The sequence below is a fragment of the Heptranchias perlo genome, chromosome 23 (assembly GCF_035084215.1).
Source record: "Heptranchias perlo isolate sHepPer1 chromosome 23, sHepPer1.hap1, whole genome shotgun sequence".
NCBI lineage: Eukaryota > Metazoa > Chordata > Chondrichthyes > Hexanchiformes > Hexanchidae > Heptranchias > Heptranchias perlo.
The window spans coordinates 38,060,737-38,084,720 of record NC_090347.1 but is presented as its reverse complement, the minus strand read 5'-3'; the positions used below and the strand labels follow the sequence as shown (position 1 = coordinate 38,084,720).

Here is a 23,984-nt window from a genome sequence, read left to right as displayed (position 1 = left end):
ACAGTTCTAGCATAACCTCCTTGCTCTTATATTCTCTGCCTCTGCTAATAAAGTGAAGTATTCTGTATGCCTTTTTAACCACCTTATCTATCTGTCCTGATACCTTCAGGGATCTGTGGACATGCACTCCAAGGTCCCTTTATTCCTCTACACCTCTCAGTATCCTCCCATTTATTGTGTACTCCCTTGCCTTGTTTGCCCTCCCCAGATGCATTACCTCAACTTCTCTGGATTGAATTCCATTTGCCACTTTTCTGCCCACCGATATCTTCCTGTAGTCTACAGCTTTCCTCCTCACAATCAACCACACAGTCAATTTTTGTATCATCTGCAAACTTCATGATCAAGTCCCCCACATTCAAGTCCAAATCATTAATATATACCACAAAAACCAAAGGAACTAGTACTGAGCCTGTGGGGCCCCACTGGAAACAGCCTTCCAGTCACAAAAACACCCGTCAAACATTACCCTTTGCTTCCTGCCACTGAGCCAATTTTGGATCCAACTTGCCAGCTTCCCTTGGATCCCATGGGCTTTTACTTTTTTGACCAGTCTGCCATATGGGACCTTGTCAAAAGCCTTGCTAAAATCCACGTACACTACATCAAACGCATTACCCTCATTGACCCTCGTTACCTGCTCAAAAAATTCAATCAAGTTAGTCAGGCACGACCTTCCCTTAACAAATCCATGCTGACTGTCCTTGATTAACCTGTGCCTTTCTAAACGACGATTTATGCTGTCCCTCAGAATCGATTCCAATAATTTGCCCACCACTGAGGTTGGACTGACTGGCCTATAATTACTCGGTCTATCTCTTTCTCCCTTTTTGAGCAACGGTACAGCGTTAGTAGTCCTCCAAGCCTCCGGTACCACACCTATAGCCAGGGAGGATTGGAAAATGATGGTCAGAGCCTCCACTATTTCCTCCCTTGCTTCTCTTAACAGCCTGGGATACATTTCATCCGGGCCTGGTGATTTATCTACCTTCAAAGCTGCTAATCCCCATAATACTTTCTCTCTCCTCTCTCACTATGTTTATCCCATCCAATTTTTCACACTCCTCCTCAACTACCACCTCTTCATCATCCCCCTCTTTTGTGAAGGCACACGCAAAGCATTTGTTAAGAACCATATCTACATCTTCCGCCTCCACACATAGGTTACCTTTTTGGTCTCCAATTGGCCCTTCCTCTTTCCTTAGTTATCCTCTTGCTCTTTATGTATTTATAAAACATTCCTTAATTTTACTTGCCAGTATTTTTTCATGCCCTCTCTTTGCTTTCCTAATTTCCTTTCTAATTTCATCCCTGCACTTTCTACACTCCTCCAGGTTTTCTGCAGTATTGAGCTCTTGGTGTCTAACATAAGCTTCCGTTTATTGCCTTATCTTACCCTGCATGCTCCTTGTCATCCAGGGGGCTCTAGATTTGGCAGTTCCACCCTTTTTCTTTGTGGGAACATGTTTACTCTGAACCCCTTGAATCTCCCCCTTGAAAGCCTCCCACTGCTCTGACACTGATTTACCTCCAAGTACCTGCTTCCAGTCCACTTTTTCTAAATCACTTCTCAGCTTAGTAAAATTGGCCTTTCCCCAATTTAGAACTTATACTCCTGGTCTTTGTCCTTTTCCATAACTAAGCTAAATCTAACTGAATTATGATCACTACCACCAAAATGCTCTCCCACTGATACTCCTTCCACCTGCCCAGCTTCATTCCCTAAAACTAGAACTGCCCCTCTCTTGTTGGGCTTGCTACGTATTGGCTAAAAAAGTTCTCCGTATGCAATTTAAGAATTCTGTGCCCTCTATACCTTTTGCACTGATTGTATCCCAGTTAATATTCGGGTAATTGAAATCCCCTCCTATTACTGCCCTATTGTTTATGCACTTCTCAGAAATTTGCCTATTTATTTGCTCTTCTATCTCCCTTTGACTGTTTGGGGGTCTACAGTACACTCCCAGCAGTGTGACTGTCCCTTTTTTGTTCTTTAGCTCAACCCATATGGCATCATTTGATGATCCTTCTAACATAGCATCCCTCCTCATAGCCGTAATTGTTTCTTTAACCAATATTGCCACCTCCCCCCTTTGTTATCTCCCTATCTCGTCTGAAAGCCTTGTAACCAGGAACGTTGAGCTGCCATTCCTGCCCGTTTAAGCCATGTTTCTGTAATAGCTACGATATCGTACTTCCACGTGTCTATCTGTGCCCTTAGCTCATCTGCCTTATTCACTATATTCCCTGCATTGAGATATATACCATTAAGCACTGCCAAACTCCTTTGTTGTCTAGTTTCTAGCCTTTGTTTCCACTGCCTTCCAAATACACTTACTAATTTTCTGCCTTCCATTTCCAGCTCTGCTTCTCTCCCTTTTGAATCTACACTCAGGTTCCCATCCCCCTGCCAAGCTATTTTAACCCTTCCTCCACAGCACTATTTATAGGTTAGGGTACGGAAGCATAGTTGTTATGTTACTGGGCTAGTGATCCAGAGGCCTGGATTAATAATCCAGAGTCATGAGTTTAAATCCCACCACGGCAGCTGGGGAATTTAAAATCAATTAATTAAATAAAGTCTGGAATATAAAAAAACTAGTATCAGTGGTGGTGGCCATGAAACTACCGGATTGTCGTAAAAACCCATCTGGTTCACTAATGTCCTTATCCGGTTTGGCCTATATGTGACTCCAGATCCACAGTAATGTGGTTGATTCTTAATCGCCCTCTGAAATGGCCTAACAAGCCACTCAAGAAGGCAGCTCACCACCATCTTCTCAAGGGCAATTAGGGATGGGCAACAAATGCTGGCCTTGCCAGCGACGCCACATCCCATGAACAAATAAAAAAAAAACTAGCAAACCTCCCTGCGAGGTTATTGGTCACGGCCCTGTTGAGGTGAAACCCGCCCGGCTTGTACAGGTCCCATCTCCCCCAGAAACGGTCCCAATGCCCGAGAGCATTCACTCCTGCACCATCACTCCAGCCACGTATTAATCTTCTCTATCGTCCCATTTCTATACTCACTAGCGCCTAGCCTGTGAGTAATCCGGAGATTAATACCATTGAGGTCCTGCTTATTAATCTCTTTCCTAACTCCTTAAAATCTGCCTGCAGGGCCTCATCCCTCTTTCTATCTATATCATTGGTACCAATATGGAGGCTGTTCACCCTCCCCTCCAGAATGTTCTGCAGCTGCTCAGTGACATCCTTGACCCTGGCACCAGGGAGGTAACATACCATCCTGGAATCTTGTCTGTGGCCGCAGAAACACCAATCTGTTTCCCTAGAATCCCCAATCACTATTGCTCTCTTGACCTTTCTCCTCCCACCCTGTACAGCTGAGCCACCCATGGTGCTGTGGGCTTGGCTCTGGCTGCACTCCCCAGAGGAACCCTCTCTCCCACTAGTATTCAGAAATGAATACTGGTTAAAGAGCAAGATGCCCTCAGGGGACTCCTGTACTACCTGCCTGGTCCTACTTGTCTGTCTGGCGGTCACCCATTCCCTCTCTGCCCGCACTCTCTTAAGCTGTGGGTTGTCCACCTCCTTGTGCCAGTAGCCTATTCAAATTAGGAATAGGGACTCCAGTCTGAAAATTTAGCATAGCATTGGCTGAGTTGTCAGCACAGGTGTACCATGGTCCAACTCAACTGCAAAAATCAGAGTTTGTGTTTATCCCTACCACATTCTAGAAAGGACATTATGAGATAACAGGTGACTGCATTTAATCACATTATCTCTGAACCACTAGCCTCATTAAGGAAGAAGCCTTTTATTTCAGTGATGTTATGTTTCTGATAATTAGAAAGAACAAATGTAGAAACCTGTGTGTCACAGATGTATCGGCAAATACACCATCAAATCCATCACAACTCTCATTGCTACACAGCTGGACACAATTTATTACACTGCCTCTGACTGAGTTTACAAATTACAGGCTTTACCACCACCTGGAGGGATGTTTGCAAGTAGTTGCAATATCAGCTCAATTGAAAGTATAAATTTGTTTTTCATCAAGCATGCAATGATATAACATTTAGGAAATCCATACATTAGTAAATCAGCTAATTAATCTCAAAGTTTGGCAAAGGATGGCACACAAAATGTGGGCACAATGAACAGTTTTTGTCATAGGTCATGTTGAATGTATAGGGAAAACAAGCCACAGCAACAGCTGCCTTCAAAAAGTGTTCTGACTAGAATCAGTTCTTCTATCATCAATTTAACTACTTTATTGTCTGTGCACTCCTCCCTGTGAAGATAGTTTTAATGCAATATGCCCTAGTCAATTTGGCTCAGGTGGTAGTACTTCTCTCAGTCAGAACATTGTGGGCTCAAGCCCCACTCCCAAGACTTGAACACATAACCTAGGCTGACACTTCCCCACCGCTTACACCTTCCACACTTGTCACGGGCAGCCGCCTACATTGGGCAAATGGTGCTAACCATTTGCCATTTCCACTGAAGTCAATTACAAAAGCATCGCTTATAACACGTTAAGCATGCTGGCTATTTCGGGTAGCGGCGGATCAGACTTGTCGTGTTACATAGTACACCAAATGACATACCTGAACCATGACTTTCAAAATAGTTCGTCCCATAAAAGGTTTTGGATGACATCCAGCTGCTTATGACACCATTTGAGCCCTTTAGTGGATTAAAGCCTTGCCGTCCCCAGACACCTCACCTTGGAGGAGAGCCGGTCACCAGACCATTCTTGAAAGAGATTCTACAGGATGCGCTGCTTTAACCCTCATGCAGGTGCCAATTTTCTTTAGTAGCCTCCCTACTTCCCACAACATACACTGCACTCAGTGCCTTCCTCCAGCTACCAGAGATTTGTCATTGTAATAACCAGTAGCAAAGATGCAGTTTCACCATCCACCTATAGCGGGCAAATCACATTAACATCAATTCGCCAGCTCTAAGCAATGGGGACTGTAGTTGGCAGAAAACATTCTGTGCCTATGCTGGATGTGTGCTTGGAGAGAATACTGCATACTGCAATGATAGAATAGGCATGGCCACGTGAATGTGTCCTGAAGTAGGGTTTTGATGTTTAGTAGGTGGACAAAACAGATCTCCCCCAATTTTATCAGTAAAGATACCGGCCATACGTACTATTCTCACCCATTCCTCACATACCAGAGATGGTGGCTGCTGTTTCTTCAGCTAGCAGCCGCTCTTTGTCTTCCTGTAGGTTCTCCAGCTCTCTTTGATGCTGTCTGTGTAGTTCTTCTATTACCTTCTGGTGTGATTCTTCCATGGCAGCAAACCCACGCTCACACGTAGCCTAAAACATCAAGGGGAGAAAAATAATCATAGGAATTTTTGAAAGAAATTGCTCAAAACAGTGTTAGTAGTTGTGATTTATTAAGTTGATGTTGTCCTGGCCAAAATTAATAGGGATTTCTTCAATGTTTGTTAAATCAAATTTGTACTGTGTGGAAACCAGTTTCATATTTACTTTTACTTATTCATTCTGCCCTGATTGTTGTAACAAGAAAAAGTAAATGGTAGTTTTTTTTTTAAAGTACCTAATAGTAAAGAGGACTAGGTAATATCAGGGGAAGTACTGCTCTAGTAGCCCTGTGTAACAGCATCACAAATACACTCAAAAAGAATGCGTTTACAAACTTGTTACACATTGCAACAAGTGCAATGTTTTCCCCACTGTGTTCAAAATCTGCTCTTTTGTTGCTGGGGCCTGGGTTCAAATCCAGCTGAGAAGGAAATGGGCCAAACATCTGTTTTCTCTGACAGACACCAATGACTTGAAGTTAATAATTTTAATCCAGTTCCCAATGGATACGAGCTCAGTAAACAAAACTGCCACTGACTGGTACTGCAAAGGAGAACAAAAGGCTGTGTGCTGAGCACCTTATCACTGGCTTACTAGGTCTATATTGAATAGAATTTTACTTCAATAAATATCACTGGAGACAACTCATCCTAGGTCTATTATATGAACACAACAGCAGTGATATAGTAGTATTTATTGTGCAGATGCTGTAGACTTACAGGTTAACTGAACAATGTGTGGTTTAGTTTGTGTCAGAATTGCGTGTTCCTTCAGTGACATGTTCTTAATGTACAATGTATAACACTGTTTTGTTTTTTGTCACTATTTTAAAGCTTTTATTCCATCACTGATTGTTTTTTATTTTCTAATTTTCATCCCCCTTGTGTAAAAGGGCAGACCCATAACTGAGGTGAGATTCCTCTAGGGCTGGCCACTCTCTGGTACCTTGGTATTCCTAATGTGAGTGAAGACAATGAGTTTTGGCAGGCTATTCAACTGTGAAGGGCATTACAGAAAAGCCTGACCTTGTCCTCACCCAAGGTCCATACATGTACATTTAAGCAGGGGTCACCAGATAGCTATTTGGAGCAGGAACCCTAACTTATTATCTATTTCTCAGCCTAGTGATGCAGATTTCAATTGGAGCACTCCAATTGTTGCTCCTGGTTCAGATCAACCAGCACCACAGACTTGGAATTGAACCTGTCTTTTTGCTACATCAAATGGTACCTTTACCTACTAGGCCATAAAGGAACTTCTCCTCTCCCCCCATTTTTAAATTAAGCTTCCCTGTACCACACATTAGCTAAAAGGATGGACAGTTAGCCCCCCCCTCCTATGTCTCTGCCAATGTTGGCCATTAGGAAGGGTGCAAGGGCAGCTTAGAGTGTTACTTTTCTCACTCTTTCTGCACATTTCAGACTAAATGAAGTTACATTCTGATGTAGCAAATACAGTAAAATTGTGTATGCGCACCCAAGGCACAAGTAAAATTTAGGATTCAACAGGACTCTCTCCTCATACTATAAACCATAAAATTCAGAACAATGTCTAAAGATACTTATGATGTGGAGATGCCGGTGATGGACTGGGGTTGACAATTGTAAACAATTTTACAACACCAAGTTATAGTCCAGCAATTTTATTTAAAATTATTTAGAATTTAAAATAAAATTGCTGGACTATAACTTGGTGTTGTAAAATTGTTTATAAAGATACTTAAAAAGGGAGGTCAATGTAAACACTAGCTTTCTCAAATTAAAAGTGACTAGGGCTCCTACGAACGAGAAGACAGGCAGATATTGGTTTCCAATAATGCTTTATGAGTCAGCCATTGCGGTATATTCCAGAGAAGCTCAGTAATGACATTTTCCGTGAGGTAATGGGCTGAATTTTGCATGCGGTTTCCTGGAGGAGACCTGGTCAGATCTTTGTTTTTCCTCTACTAATATGCTGCATGCTGGTGCTCAGAATATCTTGTTAAAAAAGATTCTTAAGCTAACTACTGTTAAAATCTTTCCAATTAACTTATACTCCCATTAGATGGTTTTCTATATTAATAAGAATGATAGTATTTTCGCTCTGTACTGGTAACTTATTCGTACTTCAGTAACATCAGCAGTTGCAAAGATTGCATTTACTGAAGCTGACAACAGAGCAACTATAAGTTAACTAAAGATAACTAATGATATGAATTATTGAACATGCTACTCTCGAGGTAAAAATCACCCCTTTAAGTTTCCTTTTTCCCTTCTAGGTCACTGCGCCACACAATTCTCTGAAAGAATGTGGGCAGCAACCCTGTTTTCTATAATGAGTCAGTAGGCCATATGTGACTGCTGCAAATTTATTCTGCAGCACTGATAACATGATTGCTAATTTATTGATTTTTGCTCTATTGTTTTAATGCACACAATTACCTGGGATGAAAGGGAGAGAAATAATCCCCCCCCCCTTTTTTCTTCCCCCTTCTATCCCAGGGAATGTTATTAACACTGTCCTAACTCAGATTTTTGCTCCCTGCAGGTTGGGTCGAACAGACTGCAACTGAAATTCAACTTATGGCTGCACAAACACATACCCTTCTTTGCTATAGTGTGGTGCACTTGGTGCACGACTGGATCATTCCCTTCCCTCAGAAAATGTTGGTTTTATTCTCCATTTCTTCTTTATGAACTGTCATATAACACACTACTCCAGAGAATAACAGAACAAACTGCTGTGGAATTTCCTATTCCTTAGGATATCAATGAAATTTCATCCTCAGTGCAGCATTGTTGTGTGTTAAAAGGCACATGCGAGACATGCCACTGCCATGAGGCAGCGCAGCTAAGAGCTACAAATATTCATCAGAAGCCACAGTGTTAACACAACTTCATTAAAAGGGAGGGTAGGAGTGTATTATTTTTAATTCAATGTACTTCCTCATTTTATATTGATATTTTTGTAAAGTAATGATTCACTATTTAGAAAAAAACACAAATGTGTTTTTACCCCGGAGAGATTCATCATGTCAAGTCTCTTCATTGCTTGGCCACTAAGGTGAAGTCAGTGATGAGGGAGGATCTCTTTGCATTCTAATCAGGTCCATTTATCATAATGGAGGCCGCGACTTTGGAACAGCCTGGGAGCTGACCGACCTGAGGAAAGTGTATTGTTGGGTGGGGATTACGCTACATGCTCAGCCAACTGAGCGCTTTCCGGGAACTGCAGTATTCTGGATCAGCTCTTCAGCTGGTCCAAAGTCACAATCTTACTGCCATCAATGGAGTCACAGCAAGATGTTTCCATGCCAGTGACATGATGTAACAGCCTAGCAGGGTATGAAGTTTGATATTTTTAAATAAGAAAGTCAACCAATATACAATGGGGGAATACTTTGATCAAAACTACTTCCCCTAGACTTTCCTTCCCCTTTAAGCAACAGATTTGCTTTGGACAACATCATCTTGCACCGGTCTCAACTTTCATACCAAGTTTCCAATGTGTCCCATAAATTTAAACAGAAATGCAGTAATAGTGAACCCAATGTCAGGTGCAGCATGAATCCATGCAGTGACTTTCAGGAACTACCATCAGTGAGTGAACCCAAAGCTGAACCGAGCGTGCGTGATGTAATACTAGGCAGAGCATGCTATGGACAAAAATGATCAAAAATACTGGAAATGCATAACACATCGATCAACATCTGAAGAGAAAGATAGGTTATATGTGTTGGGTGTAACCTTTCATCAGTTCTCAGCTTTATCCTGATCAAGGTCCGATAAAGGGTCACATCGGAAACACTGACCTATCTTGACTTGTTATGCAATTCCAGCATTTTCTGATTTTAACTTTGTATTTCTCTCATTTGTGTTTTTTTCTGGTTTTATATAAGCAGACATTATTTATACTTACTTTAAACATCTCTCTTTTATGAGGGTTCGCATATTTTACTTTGGCTTGCTTTGAGTGTACTTTCTACCATCACGGAGAACAATAATTAGTGTTTTGGCATTCTCTGAAATGTATTCACCAGCCCCCACGTTGACTTTTCACTGGTGCACAGGTTCACAACGGCTAGTCACCCTCCACTATTTCAGCCAAGGAGCTAGTCTTCATCACAGCCCCCGATTCGGTCATCCACGCACTGCTAGTAGAGGTCACTGGATAGCCATCAGAAGTGAGAATCAAGGAAAATTTCCCCCTGTCTAACCAAGCTAACTGAAGCATCCATAACAATGCAATGTCTGACACCACCTATCTCAGCACACACCAGGAGTTAAATCTGGGACCTTTCTGACCTATGTGACATTTATGATCTTTAATACTAACATGGAGACGAAATGTTCATTTATACGCCTTGGGTGGATTTGAACTCAAGCCTCCACACAAAAAAGGACAATGATCAAGACTATTGTCTTAGTCACCCAAGCAACTTTATCCCTCGGGACAACTTAAAGACTTTTGAACAATCAGAGTGAAATGAGATCCGTCTCTAAATAGAAAACACGATAAACTTAAGAGTTTTTCTTGATAAGCAAAATAAGTTGTTAGTTTATTAGTGCCTCAAAGGTGCGATAGAGATATGCAGCCAGCTGAAAGAGAAAGAAAGAAAAAAGGAGATTCATATATTAGTAGCATAGCATCATGACACAAACAGGAAAGGGTAACGTGGCCACCAATTTACAATACTAAGCACTGCTAGACTGCTACGAAGGGATGCTTTTAATCAAATGCAATTGAACCCACTGTTCTGACAGAAATTAGAAATCTAAAATATTTAACAAAATGTAACTAAAGGATACTCAGGTTCATTTGAATTGTATCAATAAAATATGGATACCAAAACAGGACATCTATCTTTTTAAAACAAGGATGCAAATTTTTCTTGGATTTTGTTTGGAAACTTTCCTTTAACCGGGGTAATTGGGGATCTTCGTATGTATTTGTAAAGGTTTTACATTTTGACAAACCTCTTTAATATCAAAATTTAGATTGGCCTGATCAAAGGAGTTTGTGCGTAATGCATAAGATCTATTAATGCCAAAGGGTAGATAGGAACGGTATACTAGATAATTGTTCATTATGTTCGTTTTTAATGCAAAAGGTATATTAATCTTTTGCTCTCAGGAGATATAGGTTTTTTTTTTAAAAAAAGATTTGCTATATTGAATTTATTTGGACCTTATTCTGCTGAAATCTTTCTTCAACTGTTGTAGTATACATTTAATTGTCTGGTAACTCAACAAAACATTATCCAGATGTATAACAGATAAATGAGTTCTGCTGCATTTGAAAGGATTGCTTAAGAGCACACAGTAAACTCAAAAGATGGACACAACAGGAAGAAGAACTGGGCAAATTTCAAGTACAAATCAATTACACTCAGGTTGTAAGGGTTCAAGGTCTTTGCTCAAAACTGGATAGCTTCATAATAGTTTTTTATGCAAATATAATGCAATTAGTTTCTTACTTTTCAGCAAATATTACACCTGTAATATCTGTTTCCTTCGACTATTCCCCCAGAATTTGGAAAGTTTACTCTCCATGACTTTGCCCAGTCCAGCAGTACATCATGCAAATCTATCCTCTATGCAGGCTGAGACGCATTACAAAACACAAACATAAGCTAATTGCTGGCAGTAAGGTGTAATGCTACAAGCCAACATGCAGTTACTAGCCAGTATTATTAAACACATGGACACCTTGAGATTTTCCAGGTCCTTTTCATATTTCTCTCGCAGAGCTGTTGGACCCACTTCAATCTTACTTTTCATGGCATCTATCTGGGACTCCAGATCTTGTATGCGATTTCTGAGTAGGGACACGGGATGTGGCTCACTTGCTCCTTTTCTGTATGGATCAGTGGATCTCTGCAGATCACTTACAAGGTCCAATTCTTTAGGATCTTTACATTCTTTTAAAACTTCTATTTCTCTAGTGAGCTTTTCTTTTACCCTAGCACATCTTTGTTCCACCTCGCTCTTCTCAATTTTAAATTCTTCCCCTCGTCTCTTCAGTTCCTCAACATGCTTTTCCTTCAAGTTTTCCATGCAGACAGTCAATGAATCTATTTCCTTCACATTTTCTTCTGTTTTCAGTCTCAATGTCTCTCCTGCCCTTGCTATTTCCCTTTTTAATTTCTCCACCTCTGCTTCATATGCTTCTCGCACTTCCCGCAGCTCTTTCTTATGCCTTGCTGCCATGTCCTGCAGTTCAATAGCCTTGTCCAATGAGTCAATTGGTTCTCCCTCAATTTGGATATGAGTTGTTCTAGCTCCTGCTCCTGAAATATCCAATTTTTTAAACTCTGTAATCTCTCCTTTTAATTTCTTTAACTCTAAATCCTGTTCTTGCTTTTGTTTCTTCAGCTCAGCTGCATGCTTGCTCTGCAACAAAGTAATGGAGTTTGAGTGTTCCACCTCCAGAGCCTCCAGTCTCAGCTGTATATCCCCACTTTGTGTGAGGTCATGTTTCAACTGAATCTTGGAGATTACATATGACAATTCGGCTTGCACCATTGCATCCTGAAGCAGGAAAGGCCAGATGTCTTTTGCATCGCTGTGTCTGCTTAATGCAGGTATGCAATCCATGCTGTGAACAAGCCTTCTGGCAAAGAGGCCCAGATCATCATCTGCACATGACTGAATGGAGTGTGACATTGTCTTCAACAAGCAAGCGTTTCTCCTAATTTGCTGTGCTAACTCTGTCCTTGCACGAAGTTCAAAGTCTTGGTCAACAGAAGCAGAAACTGACAGTACTTCAGGGAATTTAGAACATAAGGGCAACGATTCACTCTCTTCGTCATTATTCAGTTCACTACGAATTTCCTCGATCAGCCCATCAAACCTACAAGTGCCATAAGCAGCTAAAACACTCCTGAGCATCTGTTCACGATTCTTGTTTCTGTGATTTATTTTCATGTATTCTGCTTTCAACTGCTGCAGTTTTTCTTCTGAAACCTTCAAAATATTATGGGCCCAGAACATCATTTCACCTTTTATTAAAGTACTGTTTGCCATCATATTCAGATAACTGTTTATGGGCTCATTCAATTGCTCTTCAACATCTGAAGTTTTGCTTTCATAAATTTTAGCCAAATTTGCCCAAAACTCTCCTTCTATTAACACTTTGTTAAGAACAGAATGTCCTATTTGAGTACTGACTTCTTCCATGGAAACCAACGGCATGACAATGCTTTCACTGTGTTTTCTAATTTCATCTAAAGTACTTTTTACACCGGACTCTGAATTCTGCAACGCATTGGCAATATTGCTAAGTGCTGCTGCTTCAAGTGACAGTTTGTCAACTAAATGTTTTAGCTTTTCCTCCTCTGTTAAGGAGTCTCTCGCTAAAGCTTCTTCACCACAAAATGCTCTATTTTTTCTGGCTAGATCTTCTTCCACTTGTTGCAAGTATTGTACCGAACTTCCTAACGCATGTATTAATTCAGACAATTGTCTATGCTGTTCCACGTCCCCTCTTTGAGCAAGTTGACCAGCTTTCTGCTGTAAACCTTCTAAAACGTGATGCAACTGAAGCAGTTTAGTTTGCAGTACTTGGAATTCAGAGTTGGTAGCCTGCACCAGTATCTTATGCTTGATATTTGAACCGGCAAGCTGCTCTGAGAGGGAACAGGTTAACAACTGGTTTTCTTTCCCCATCTCTTTTGGATAAACTCCGGGCTCTAATAGTCCTCCGTGATTTTCGGCATCACATTGCAGACTTTTAGATGTACCTAAAGGACAAACAGTTTCCCCTTTAATGTTTTGTTCTGCTATCAATAGTTTAGTTTCAAGTGTGCACACTATTGCCAAGTATTTCTTCAGATCTGTAATGTAACTATCTGCTACTGTTGTGTGACATGAGCTTTCAGTATTCACAGAGGATGGCAGTCCTGAAAACCAACTTTCTCCATACATTTGTGCTACTGAGCCAGTCAGTGCTGTTAATTGGCCATCCAAACGCCGAAGCCTTGCCATCAACTCTTTAGAAAGCTGTGCACCGGAACTCACTGAGCTTTGGCCCCCCTCTGGTTCAGACCAACTGGTTGTGGAATGAAGAATATTGTCAACTGCTGAAAGACTTGGGTGGCTTTTTCTTGCTATATATTCTTTAATTTTTTCTGAGGCTTCCAGATCTGATTGGAGTTTGTTGTTTTGGGAAAGAAGGTCCCTATAATTGTTTTCAGTTGTTTGCAGCTTTATGTCCTGTTCAGCTAATCTGGCTTCTGCATCTTCTAATTTGATTTGAAGTTCTTCTTTTTTCTCTATAAGCATATCAATGTCTGTTGGTACCTGCCAACCAAGGCCTTTAAGTGTAGCCTCCTTAAGCTGAAGTTTCTTCTCTGTCTCCTCTAAACTGGTGCCCAAAGCTTCCAGCTTGACTAAAGCCTCATTCAAGTCCTTATTTTTCTTTTCAAATTCTCTCTCATATGATTCCTTTACTGACACCATTTTAAAATTGGTTTCTTCCACTTCACTTTTTAGTGTATTCACCTTTTGAATAGCCTTTTCAAAATCTTCATTCAGATCTTGATAACCCTCTTGCTCCTTCACCAATTCTAACTTCAACTCTTCTACTTCTCGATCAGCTTCTGTCAACTGATTAACTATTTCCTGATAGCGTTGATTCAATCGTTCGTTCTCAGTTGACAAGATGTCTATGTCATGTGTCAGTCTCTTCACTGTCCCCTCACTCATCTCAACGTGCTCTTCCATTTGTCTCACCATCTCACTGCTTTTGAAAGAGGTAGCCAGCTTTTCTTTTTGAACTCTCTCTAACTGAGTTTCAAGCGTCTGCAGGCGATCTTCATATTCTCTAACCTTCTCTTCAGCTTCTCTTATACTGTGTGACAGGAGCTCCTTTTCCTTTTCATATTTTTCTTTCAGGCTCTCATATTGTTTCTGAAAACGTTCTTCACTCAGGATAACTCCTTGTTCACAGTTGTGCAGCCTATTGCTTGCTTCTTCCAGATGCTCTTGCAGCCGCTTCACTTCTCGCTGATAATCGTCCTGAAGAGCCACTTGCCTTTCTAGATCCCTAAAAGCTTGCGTCTTTTCAAGAAGTAGTCCCTCTACTTCTCTAAGTTTCTCTTCACTCTCCCTCAACTTGGTACTAAACATACTTAGTTTTCTCTCGTACTCATCCACTTGCTCCTTATACTTTTGACGCTCAAGGCGCAACTCATTTTGGGTTTTGGATAATGACTGTTCATTAATGGCTACCTCAGATAAAGAAATGTCCAGTCTGGCTTGGAGGTTTTGCATTTTTGTCTCTTGTTGCCTCAGGAGCTCCTTGGCATCCTGGTAGCTCTTTTTTAGGTTCTGGGCTTGTGCATTGGCCACTTCCTGTTTCAGTCGTTGAACCTCCAGTTCAGCTTGTAGGTCCTGGTTCAGCTTCTGTAGCTGTTGCCAGGCGTTTGAACTTGCCAAAGGTGGCTCCAGCTTAGAAAAGGGGACCAGATAGTGGTTAACACAGATGTAAAAGGTTTTTGAATAAACTGTTTTAATTTTTGCTTCTCAGTCCCAATAATGGAGATTTAAAACAATTATTGGTTTGTAAATATATTTTTCTTCATGTAGGTTTGAAAACTTCAGCATTATTCAAGGAACAAAAATTAAGTTTTCAGCAAGTAAGATAAAAGGCCAAACTATTATCTATTAGTTGCAAAAATTAAGCAAAAAAAATGCAAAGAGCATTCTGCACCAATGAAGACAGAATATGGTTAGTATCTTAGAAAACATGCATATGGAAAGTTAGCATTATTGGTCAGGAGGCAAGTACTATCAATGCATGGTTAGCATACAATAATCAACATACAGGCAGGGAATTTTTCTATTGCTTCCTGAAATCTAGTGCTTTTAACTGTAGGTCCCTGTGAACACTTTCATAAACAAAAACTCTTAAAGCTACCAACAAACTTTTCATTAAAATAGCCTAGAGTTTGTTGCTTAGACCCATTCAATCTTTCAAATCTTGAACTTTAAACTTCCAAAACAGTTGTTCTGCATGTCCACCCCACCTATACCTTTCTGATGTGGTATTATGTGATCATACATCAGTAATAGCAGGGAAGCTACTTCTGGATGCAAGTACCATTCAATCTTTTTGGTATGAATCAGGTTGGCTGCCTACAACATAGAGGCACCTATGAGGGATATCCAAAGAAAGAAAAATCTTAAGCAAAGGGACAAGTGTGGATGTTTTCAAACCTAATTTGTTCAAAACTACTGTATCAAAGTACAATAGTTTAAAATATAGTGCTTTGCATGAACAGGAGATATAAAAAAGCAATGATATTCCTAATCATAATCCAACAGTCAACAAAGAAGGTTGATTCATTTATTCTGAAGTTTAAAATTAATTTTTGGTTAACCTAGCTGCACCCATGCACCTTGTGTGTAATGCAGTGGTAGCAGTTACCACTCCAATAAATGCATGTTGGCAAAAGTAGAAATGGATACAAATTCATCAAGATGCTCAAATAAAATGACCCCAGACAATCAGAATTAAAACTTAATCTCAAACTGCCTAATGTCACTTCATATAAACTACACAGTATGTTAACTCATTTATAACCCTTTTCCTTGCTTTGAGATAAATGTTTTACTGGGGAAATTCCTGTTTCTTAAGCACAAGAGCCAGTTTCAGTACTCTGCTGTATCTACCATTATAAATGTTTTGTTCAATACTTTAACAATACTTCTTGACAATCCTACATTTTCAGGATCTATTTTTAAAAATTCTTGATGTATAAAGAAAGCAATTCTTTACCTACATTTTATGTAAATTTTAATAGATTTCTATATATAACTGATTTGTATAGTTTCAGCATATTCAGATAATACATCACTTCAGTCAACTGCAGGGCAACAAACACCTATAAGGAAGACAGCTGCATATTTAATAGAGATGGTGTGTAATAGAGATGACTGAATTATTGTAAAATGAAGTGGGTAGTGTTGGGGCAATGATAAAAGCTTGTTGAGTGGGGAAGAATCTTGTCAGAAAGCAATCAAGGAAGTATATCAAAGAACCAAAGCCATCAATGGGGATAGGTATAGTTGAAAATGCTCAGATGGATGAAATTAGAAAACCTGCAACATTAAGGCACATGGTCATGGCAGGATTTTAATTTCTGGCTAACCTACCTGGCCCTTGAGCCTGGTATTCAGCATACAGTGGAAGTGCAAATTAAAATGTTCATGAAAGTAGTATGACCCATCGAGGAGGTAACCAAAACTAACTCTGATTCAAGGTAGCAGTTTTAGAATAACATAACTTGTGAACCACAGGGCACAAAATCAAATTGCCCTTTGTCACGTGAAACTACTGTTTGAGTTGGGTACTGATATTAATCAAGTTGCTTAAAGTTGAAATACTGTATATGTATCAGTAAGGAGAAAGTCCATATTCTATAGTATTTTAAAAATCTTACATCTGCATACATTTCCTGTCTGCATTATTTGACTTCCTGTTAGCACACTTGTCAAATATTTTCCCATTATAATTTCCTATGTCCATATTTATTATGGGTTTATCCTATGCAAACTTGTCACTGTAATTACAAAATCTGGCCACTGGACAGCTCTGTGGAAAAAAAAATTCTTGTGTGTCTCCCAGTCCTCGGATGCCATGTTGCTTTTTTGCTTTCAGGTAAGATTGTAGGTAAATCTTTTTTTAAAAAAAACAATTTCTATGAGCTTTCAAGTTTTAAAACATTTTTATTTTCTTCTCATTTCAGGAGAACTTATCCAGCCCTGCTCCATGTTTTTCAAATAAAATTTTGATCCTCCTGTTGGATCATGTTTTCCAGTCCACAGCTGCCCTGTTTGTTAATGGCGGGATCGCCACAATTGTTGACCCTGCTAGCTAATTGCTGCTCAACTATTTTAATTTTTCTTTTATTCTGCCCTGGGAGCTTCAAAAATAATTTTTAATAAAAAAAGTGTACAGTTTGCAATCCTGCTATCTGGTACTATTGACTGTGCTCGTTCACAGACTCAATTCAGCACTGCGCCACTTACTGCCCTTCCCTCCCTCTCATAGCATTGACCTGATATAGATCATAATATAACATATACAAAAAAGATCCAGAAGACCAATTTCATTGAAAATTTGTGATTGTAGAGAATACCAGCGTATGTCCTCAGCTTTGAATCAGGTTGCTTTTCACAATAATCGTGGGATAATCGCACAGCATCGCTCTGCCCCATCCAGCTTACTTCCACTTCCAAACCGCCTTCCTCCTTCTCAAATAAATATTGCCATCTCTGAACCACAATATGCCAACTTAAAATATTAACAAATAAATAATTGGGTAACCTTACTTTATCTGTTACTGACAATTAAAAAAGTAACTTCTTCACTTCAAATTTATTTGTCCAGTTTTCTACATTTAATTCATCTACATATGCAGAATTCTTCTCATACACCATATCAAATCTAAAGTTTCTAAGTATTAAATTTAAATTAATGATTTGTTCACTGCCACCTTAAAGCCACTAATAAGCAATTAAATATATAATTTTCTGTTATAAATTATTGATTTAATTTTTCACATTCAATTCAACTCTTTGCTCCATTATCCCTCACTGTTGCTCAAATCTGTAAATATAAAATTAAGTTCCATCTGCAACAACCAACATGAAAATAATTTACTCAGTAATGCTACCTGACCTACTTTCCAAAAATGTAATAAATTATTCATTTTCTTCCAAATAAATTATTTAATTAAATCTTTACATTTTATTTCATATTCTCACTCAAATCTTCAAACTCTATATACACACAATTAAATAATTCACCCACCTTCCAACAAGTTAAAAAAATATTAACTGCTGCTGGAAAGTGCATAAGTGGATATTAGGAGAAGGCGTGGCTATGATCCCCCAACAGTGGAACAGCAGTCACTATCTCAGCTCACACATGAAAAACTGCCACTGGTGTGAGGTATTGGAGCGCAGCTGACGCCTGTGGAACCGAACACCAGTATGAGTCTTCAGGAAAGGTGTTTTATGTACGGGATGTGGAAATGTCATACTGAGACAACCGAATGCTCTTTTGAGATTAGGGTTAGGGTTGAGGCTCGTTATTAGGGCAGAATGAGGGGACTTGCAGTGCTTGAATTGGACTTTGGGCATAAGACTGGATAAATGTTCCTTTAACCAACACTGATCTCCTTTATCTTGGAGAACAAAATTCAATCTCTGCCAAAATTGAAATGAAAACTATTTTAAAAGAAAGTCAGAAAAGAATGAAAAGCTGAAGGCAGTACAGATTGGCTAACATAAATCCAAAGGTTTATGAATCACAAGTTCAATTGCACTTACCCTCATTTGTCATAATGGAGGAATGTCATAATGGACTTAACCACATGCAATTTGTGGGATAGGTCAAATGTAAGCAGCTAACAAACTACTTAAATATTAGAAACAAAAATTAAAATGTAATAATCTTCAAGGTATAACAGCAGCAAAACTCTGCTTTATGTGCACGATCTTGAGAAAGATGGATAGACTTGCACTTTGGTCTTGCTCTTTAATCATTACAAAGCGTACACCCAGGATTGGTGGATCTACAACAGTTATAATATTCAAAATAAATAATGAAGATATTCAAAGAATACTTCATGATCCCTCAGCCTTAGTGTTTTTGCAGTAACTTTGCAGTACTTATACATTCCATAGGCGAACTGCAGCCCTTATGAACCTCTGTTCCAGCTCCTGACAAGATTCATGTCAGTCCTATTTTTCCCCGCTGCATTTGCATTCCCGATCTTGCTCAATGAAGGTTCAATATTTCTGCTTGTGAGCAAACAGAAGCAGGGAGTGGATCTACTAGTAGATTACTGTTATTCGTATGCAGTTCATTTGACTTATTTAAAAGTCTATCCATCTTATCGGTTTGTATATTTTGTATCCTTCTGTGCTATGGTGCCAAGTGTGAAGTTCCATGCATGCCTGTGCACCAACTATAAAATCTACATGCACTCCATAACGATATGAAGGAATTCCCACCCGCCTGCCTAAAATAATGTATGAAACGTCCAGCCCAAGCAAGGTGAAGATAATAATGAAAGCAAATGTTAAGGGATTGATATCCCCTGCATATTACAAGGTTGGTTTTGATGGCAAGAGTGCCATTGGTGGCAAGTCTGCAGTATAAATGACCAGATGTTTGTGCCGTTGGAGGTCAAAGGACTGCTCTGGGACATCTTCGTTTTCATTCTCAGCCCTTGAGCAAAACTTATGGCAGTAGTAAAAATAAATGATTCACACTGCTGACAGGTAGGTCGTGTCTGCCACTTTGGGATCTGGTTGTGGATGGGCTGGACTGTTTGTCTGACTAGACAGGCAGTGATGTGCATTTGTTGTTCATGACTTCCTGTTGTGTCCAAATTCACCAATGGTAAAAACAGGGCAGATGTGGCAATGGAAACTGGCACAATTACTGGCCAACTCAAAAATATAAAAGGATCATAAGAGGATTACTGGCCATCAACTCTACAAGGTGTGAAACAAACTTGAAAGATGACTATAGCAATAATGGAAAAGGTTAAAGAAAATAGAAATGGTAAGGGGAGATCACACAAAATAAAAAAGTGTGAGCTCAGAGATCAAACTGATTTTTTTTGTGACAGTACAAATCCATAAAATTTTAAGACTTTGAAACAGTTATCGGAAAAAAGGTTGAATGAAAAATACACACTGGGTCGGGGGGGGGGGGGGCTTGAACAGGTAACAGATATATTTAATTTACAGTACATCCCTACAGAAAAAAAGGAAAAATTGTGGGGATTTTCTCCTTATGTTAAAATTAGCCTCAAGGAGGCCAGCCATATTGGGTCTCCCAGCTGGAAAAAAAAACTCACTAGGATTGTGTTCTCTCAAGTTTTTCTTGGACAGTTGCTAATGAATTAAATGCAAATTAACCTCTTTCCTGGTCCAAGATGCCAGTTCTGACTCTAAAACTAAACTGAAAAGCTTGGAAATGAATTGAGTTCAGATTTTGTACTCTGACATGTATTACACCTTTATGATCTTGTATGAGTCTGGTGCAGGTGAAACTACTGCAGTATGGCAACCCTTAAAGGCATAAGTGGTGACAAATCAGGAAAGGAAACAGAATGTGAAGGCAATGTGAAGAAGCTGAAACAAGGCAATAAAGTTTTTGCATTTCAATTCTACAAAGGAGATGGGGAAACCACTTTAATTTAGGAAGAAAGGTGGTGGTCAGGACATACATTAAACGGAACACTTCCAAGGAATTACAAGTTCAACATCTTTGTAATTTTTTTTGTTTAAATAGTGCTGACGAGATCAGGAAACAAACTGGGTAGAGTATTGAGTCCTGTAGTGACAGGGGGTTGAATGAGTGGTTAACCTCAGGTGTCATTTCACTGAGTCTGAACTAGCTTAATTAACAGTAAGGATCCAAGAACTCTTCCAACCTAGTTTCCAATGAGGTAATCACTTCTTTGTGTTTATACAAATCTTTTTTTTTAAAAACTCAAAAGAAATAAAATTGAGGATATTGGATGTAATCTTTCTTAGTAACTGAACGTTAAAAAGAGAGGGAGTAATGCCAACACTTGCACTGTAAAATGTGCCTGCAAGGATTAGAAACCACCCAATTAATGAAAACGTTTTCATCCTAGCTGTTTTAGCTTTTATTAAAAATTATTTTAAAATTTATCGTTCAGCTGTAGACCAAGGTAAAATTTGCATTTTATACCATCCCATGTCACTTCACGCAAGTCAAATAATCTGGAGGAAAGATTTCTGCTTCCCCCTAGAGCAAAACCATAAAGGTGTGTGTAATGCACATATTATGATTTGCTAGCAAACAATGGAAGTCTCCACCCCCATTCTTTCCCCCCAGGTGCAGAATAGAGTAACCAAATGCTAAACATATTTTTGTTGCATTTACTGTCACTTAATATGATTTTATTCATAGAAAATACTTGACAGTATAACCAGCAATTGGACATTGTTGTGTGGAACATTTTACCTGGTTATAAATCAAGGCTGAAAAATATTATTCCCCATGACAGAACATTTTGTGATTGATTATAACCATCATTCAGAAATTTTATTTTCTACTGACAAAACAAACAGAAGCTGAAGCCAGGCACCAGCCTACGTTTTTATGGAAAACTGGTTAACTGGGTCAATAAACAGCAAAGGCAGATGCCAATTTTTTTCTTCATGCTAGTTCAATATACCAATGATGTCTACACAACCATCCTTCAGCCTTGTCCAAAATTAGTTCAGGAAATAATTTTAAAAAAAATCATACCCATATTGGTATCAAATCTCTGCAGTTTGTTGTTGATAGAGGTTCCAATGGGTGGATCAATTCACTTGGATTGCTGAACATGGGGTGATAAATTTCTAGTTTCCATATCTACAGCATTTTATTATTTAAATCACAGATCTGATAATGCTTTGTGAACCTGCTGTCCACTGAAGGTTTTACATATCTGAAGTTTATTATTTTATACTTCATACTAATTTTCAAATCATTGCTTCTGGTGTCACTTCTGTCATTCCTGTTTCTGGGATCTTAATGTGCACAAAATAGCTGCCATGTTTGTCTACATGACAATGACTGCGCTTCGTTGTAATCAATTGCACATCAAGTGCTTCAGGATAATTCTGAGAGATGGAATAAGGGATTGTATAAATTTAAGTTCATTATTTTCTTTTATCTTTGCACTTTACTTGCTTAATGATTGTTCTACTTGTGTGTGCAAAGGCCAGTATTTAAAATCAATAAAATAAAAAACTTGCATTTATATTGCTCATTATCACATCTCTCAAAACATCTTGCAAGTGTTTCACAGATCAGGAATTTCTTAAATGACCTGACTTTTGCAGGTAAATGCAATAGTCATTTTGCACGTAGCAAAATCCCTCAAAGAGCAAGGAGAGGAACAAACACTTTATCTGTTTGTTTGAAGGAGTTGAAGGAGGGATGCTGCCTGAACACACTGTGCTTCTTCAAATGGTGCCAAGGAATCTTCAGCATCCACCAGAACTAGGGAAACAGGTAGACTTGGGCTTGGTTTAATGTCTCACCCAAAGGATGGCACCTCTAACAATGCAGCACTCTTTCAGTACTGGATTGGAATTGAGTCTAGGCTATGCTGTAACATGAATTTGTGCTTGTATATGAGGGTGGGGGGGGGGGTTTGGCACCATTTAATATTTCTGTATTGTAATCAGTTTCTTGATTCTTTTAGAAAGGCAAGGATTTGGGATTAGGCAGCACATTAAGTGTGGGAACGCAATTCAAATTCAGCCATATCTTCTGTCACCTCCAAGCATCCCAAGTAAAGTGAGTGTAGGCACTCTCAACTCAGTTTTTAGTGAGCATAAATCCACAAAACTGACAATTGGGCACTCAAATTCAATCTTACTCAGAGTAGCCTCAAGGATACCTGGTGCGGAAAATGGAAATGTCAGTTAAAGTACATAAACATCTGAGGCCGGGTGTGAGACATGTAGTCGGTGTAGAGGGCCAACTCACTGGTGAGTTTTCTTTTCCCATAAATGACTGAGTTCTAACAGGTATTCTAAGGTATTCTGTTTATGTAACATATTGTAATTTTGCCCCCCCCCCCCAATTTAAATTAGTTTTGAAAAAGTGAAATAAGATAATTGCTGTTTCTGTATGGGCGCACAACCCCATGCTCAGGTATACATAATTGCCGTAGTGTGATGTGGTTGTGGTCAGTGGCAGCCAGAAAGTTCAGTGTACAGGTGGTCTGGCTGGTGTGTGCCCTGTGGCATGATAGTAAGTAGCATGGCAAGGTACTTGTCATCACGTAGGAGATTACATTGAGAAAAATAATCAGTAGATAGTGGGTGAAGCAGAGGAGTCTTTACTGGGTGGAACAGAGCGCTGCAACACACTGTTCACGGGAAATGTTGGGCCTGGAGTCTTGTCTCCCAAATGGTACTGCTGCCTCTTAGCAGACATGGACCCAAACGTTGGATATAGAATCTTGAGCAGAAGCCAGAAATTCTTTGCAGGAAAATTTAAAGGACAAGTGATCTTGGTCACTTGTGCTCATTGCCAGATTGGCAAAACCATTCTGTAAGTGCCTAAGGCTCTACAGCATGTTTCCATCCCTTCTTCTCAAGGAAGGAAGGCGAGTGGTGGAGATTTTGTGAGTGGGAAACAGCAAAGCCTCTCAATAATATTATAAAGTGCTACTATGTTGTCAATAATATCAATACAGCTCTAAAACATCTACTTTTTCCCTAGTCAGGAAAAATTAAGGCAATCAAATTCGCATTTAGAACCCAGCTCATATTGAATTTTTCTACAAACTCATTGCATCAAGCACGCCCAGGTTAGGTATAGACAGTAAAGGTCACACGTAAAGGGCTTTGTAGTCTTCCTCAACAGTTCATAGCCCATAATCTAAACGTTGGAAGAGCAGAGCCTATAGTATTGTGTGACAGTTCACTTCTCAATCCAACTCTCCACGTGGCCTCACTAAACTTAAAATTAGCTCTGAATTACTAGGAATTCTTTTTGCTGTACACAAGAAACTACTTGAGTATTTAAGACTCTACAAACTCACTTCACTCAAGACCTTTACAATCATTTGAAATAGAAGACTTCCAACCTAACAATATGAGATGGATTTGAATCCAGGTCCCAGAGCAAAAGGATGGAA

At 39.4% G+C, this 23,984-nt stretch overlaps 1 protein-coding gene across 4 annotated transcripts in view; it reads right to left on the bottom strand.

Annotated features, from left to right (window-relative positions):
* The window catches only part of mprip (myosin phosphatase Rho interacting protein), a 364,835-nt gene that overhangs the window by 31,445 nt on the left and 309,406 nt on the right, over nt 1-23,984 (bottom strand). For 3 of the 4 annotated variants that reach the window (XM_068004348.1, XM_068004349.1, XM_068004350.1), the window contains exons 16-17: nt 10,996-14,736; nt 5,152-5,299 (exon numbers count right to left, since the gene is read on the bottom strand). In XM_068004348.1, the coding sequence (XP_067860449.1) occupies nt 5,152-5,299; nt 10,996-14,736 (3,889 nt within the window). The remainder of the gene's footprint in view (nt 1-5,151; nt 5,300-10,995; nt 14,737-23,984) is intronic. The other variant, XM_068004351.1, reaches the window with a different exon arrangement.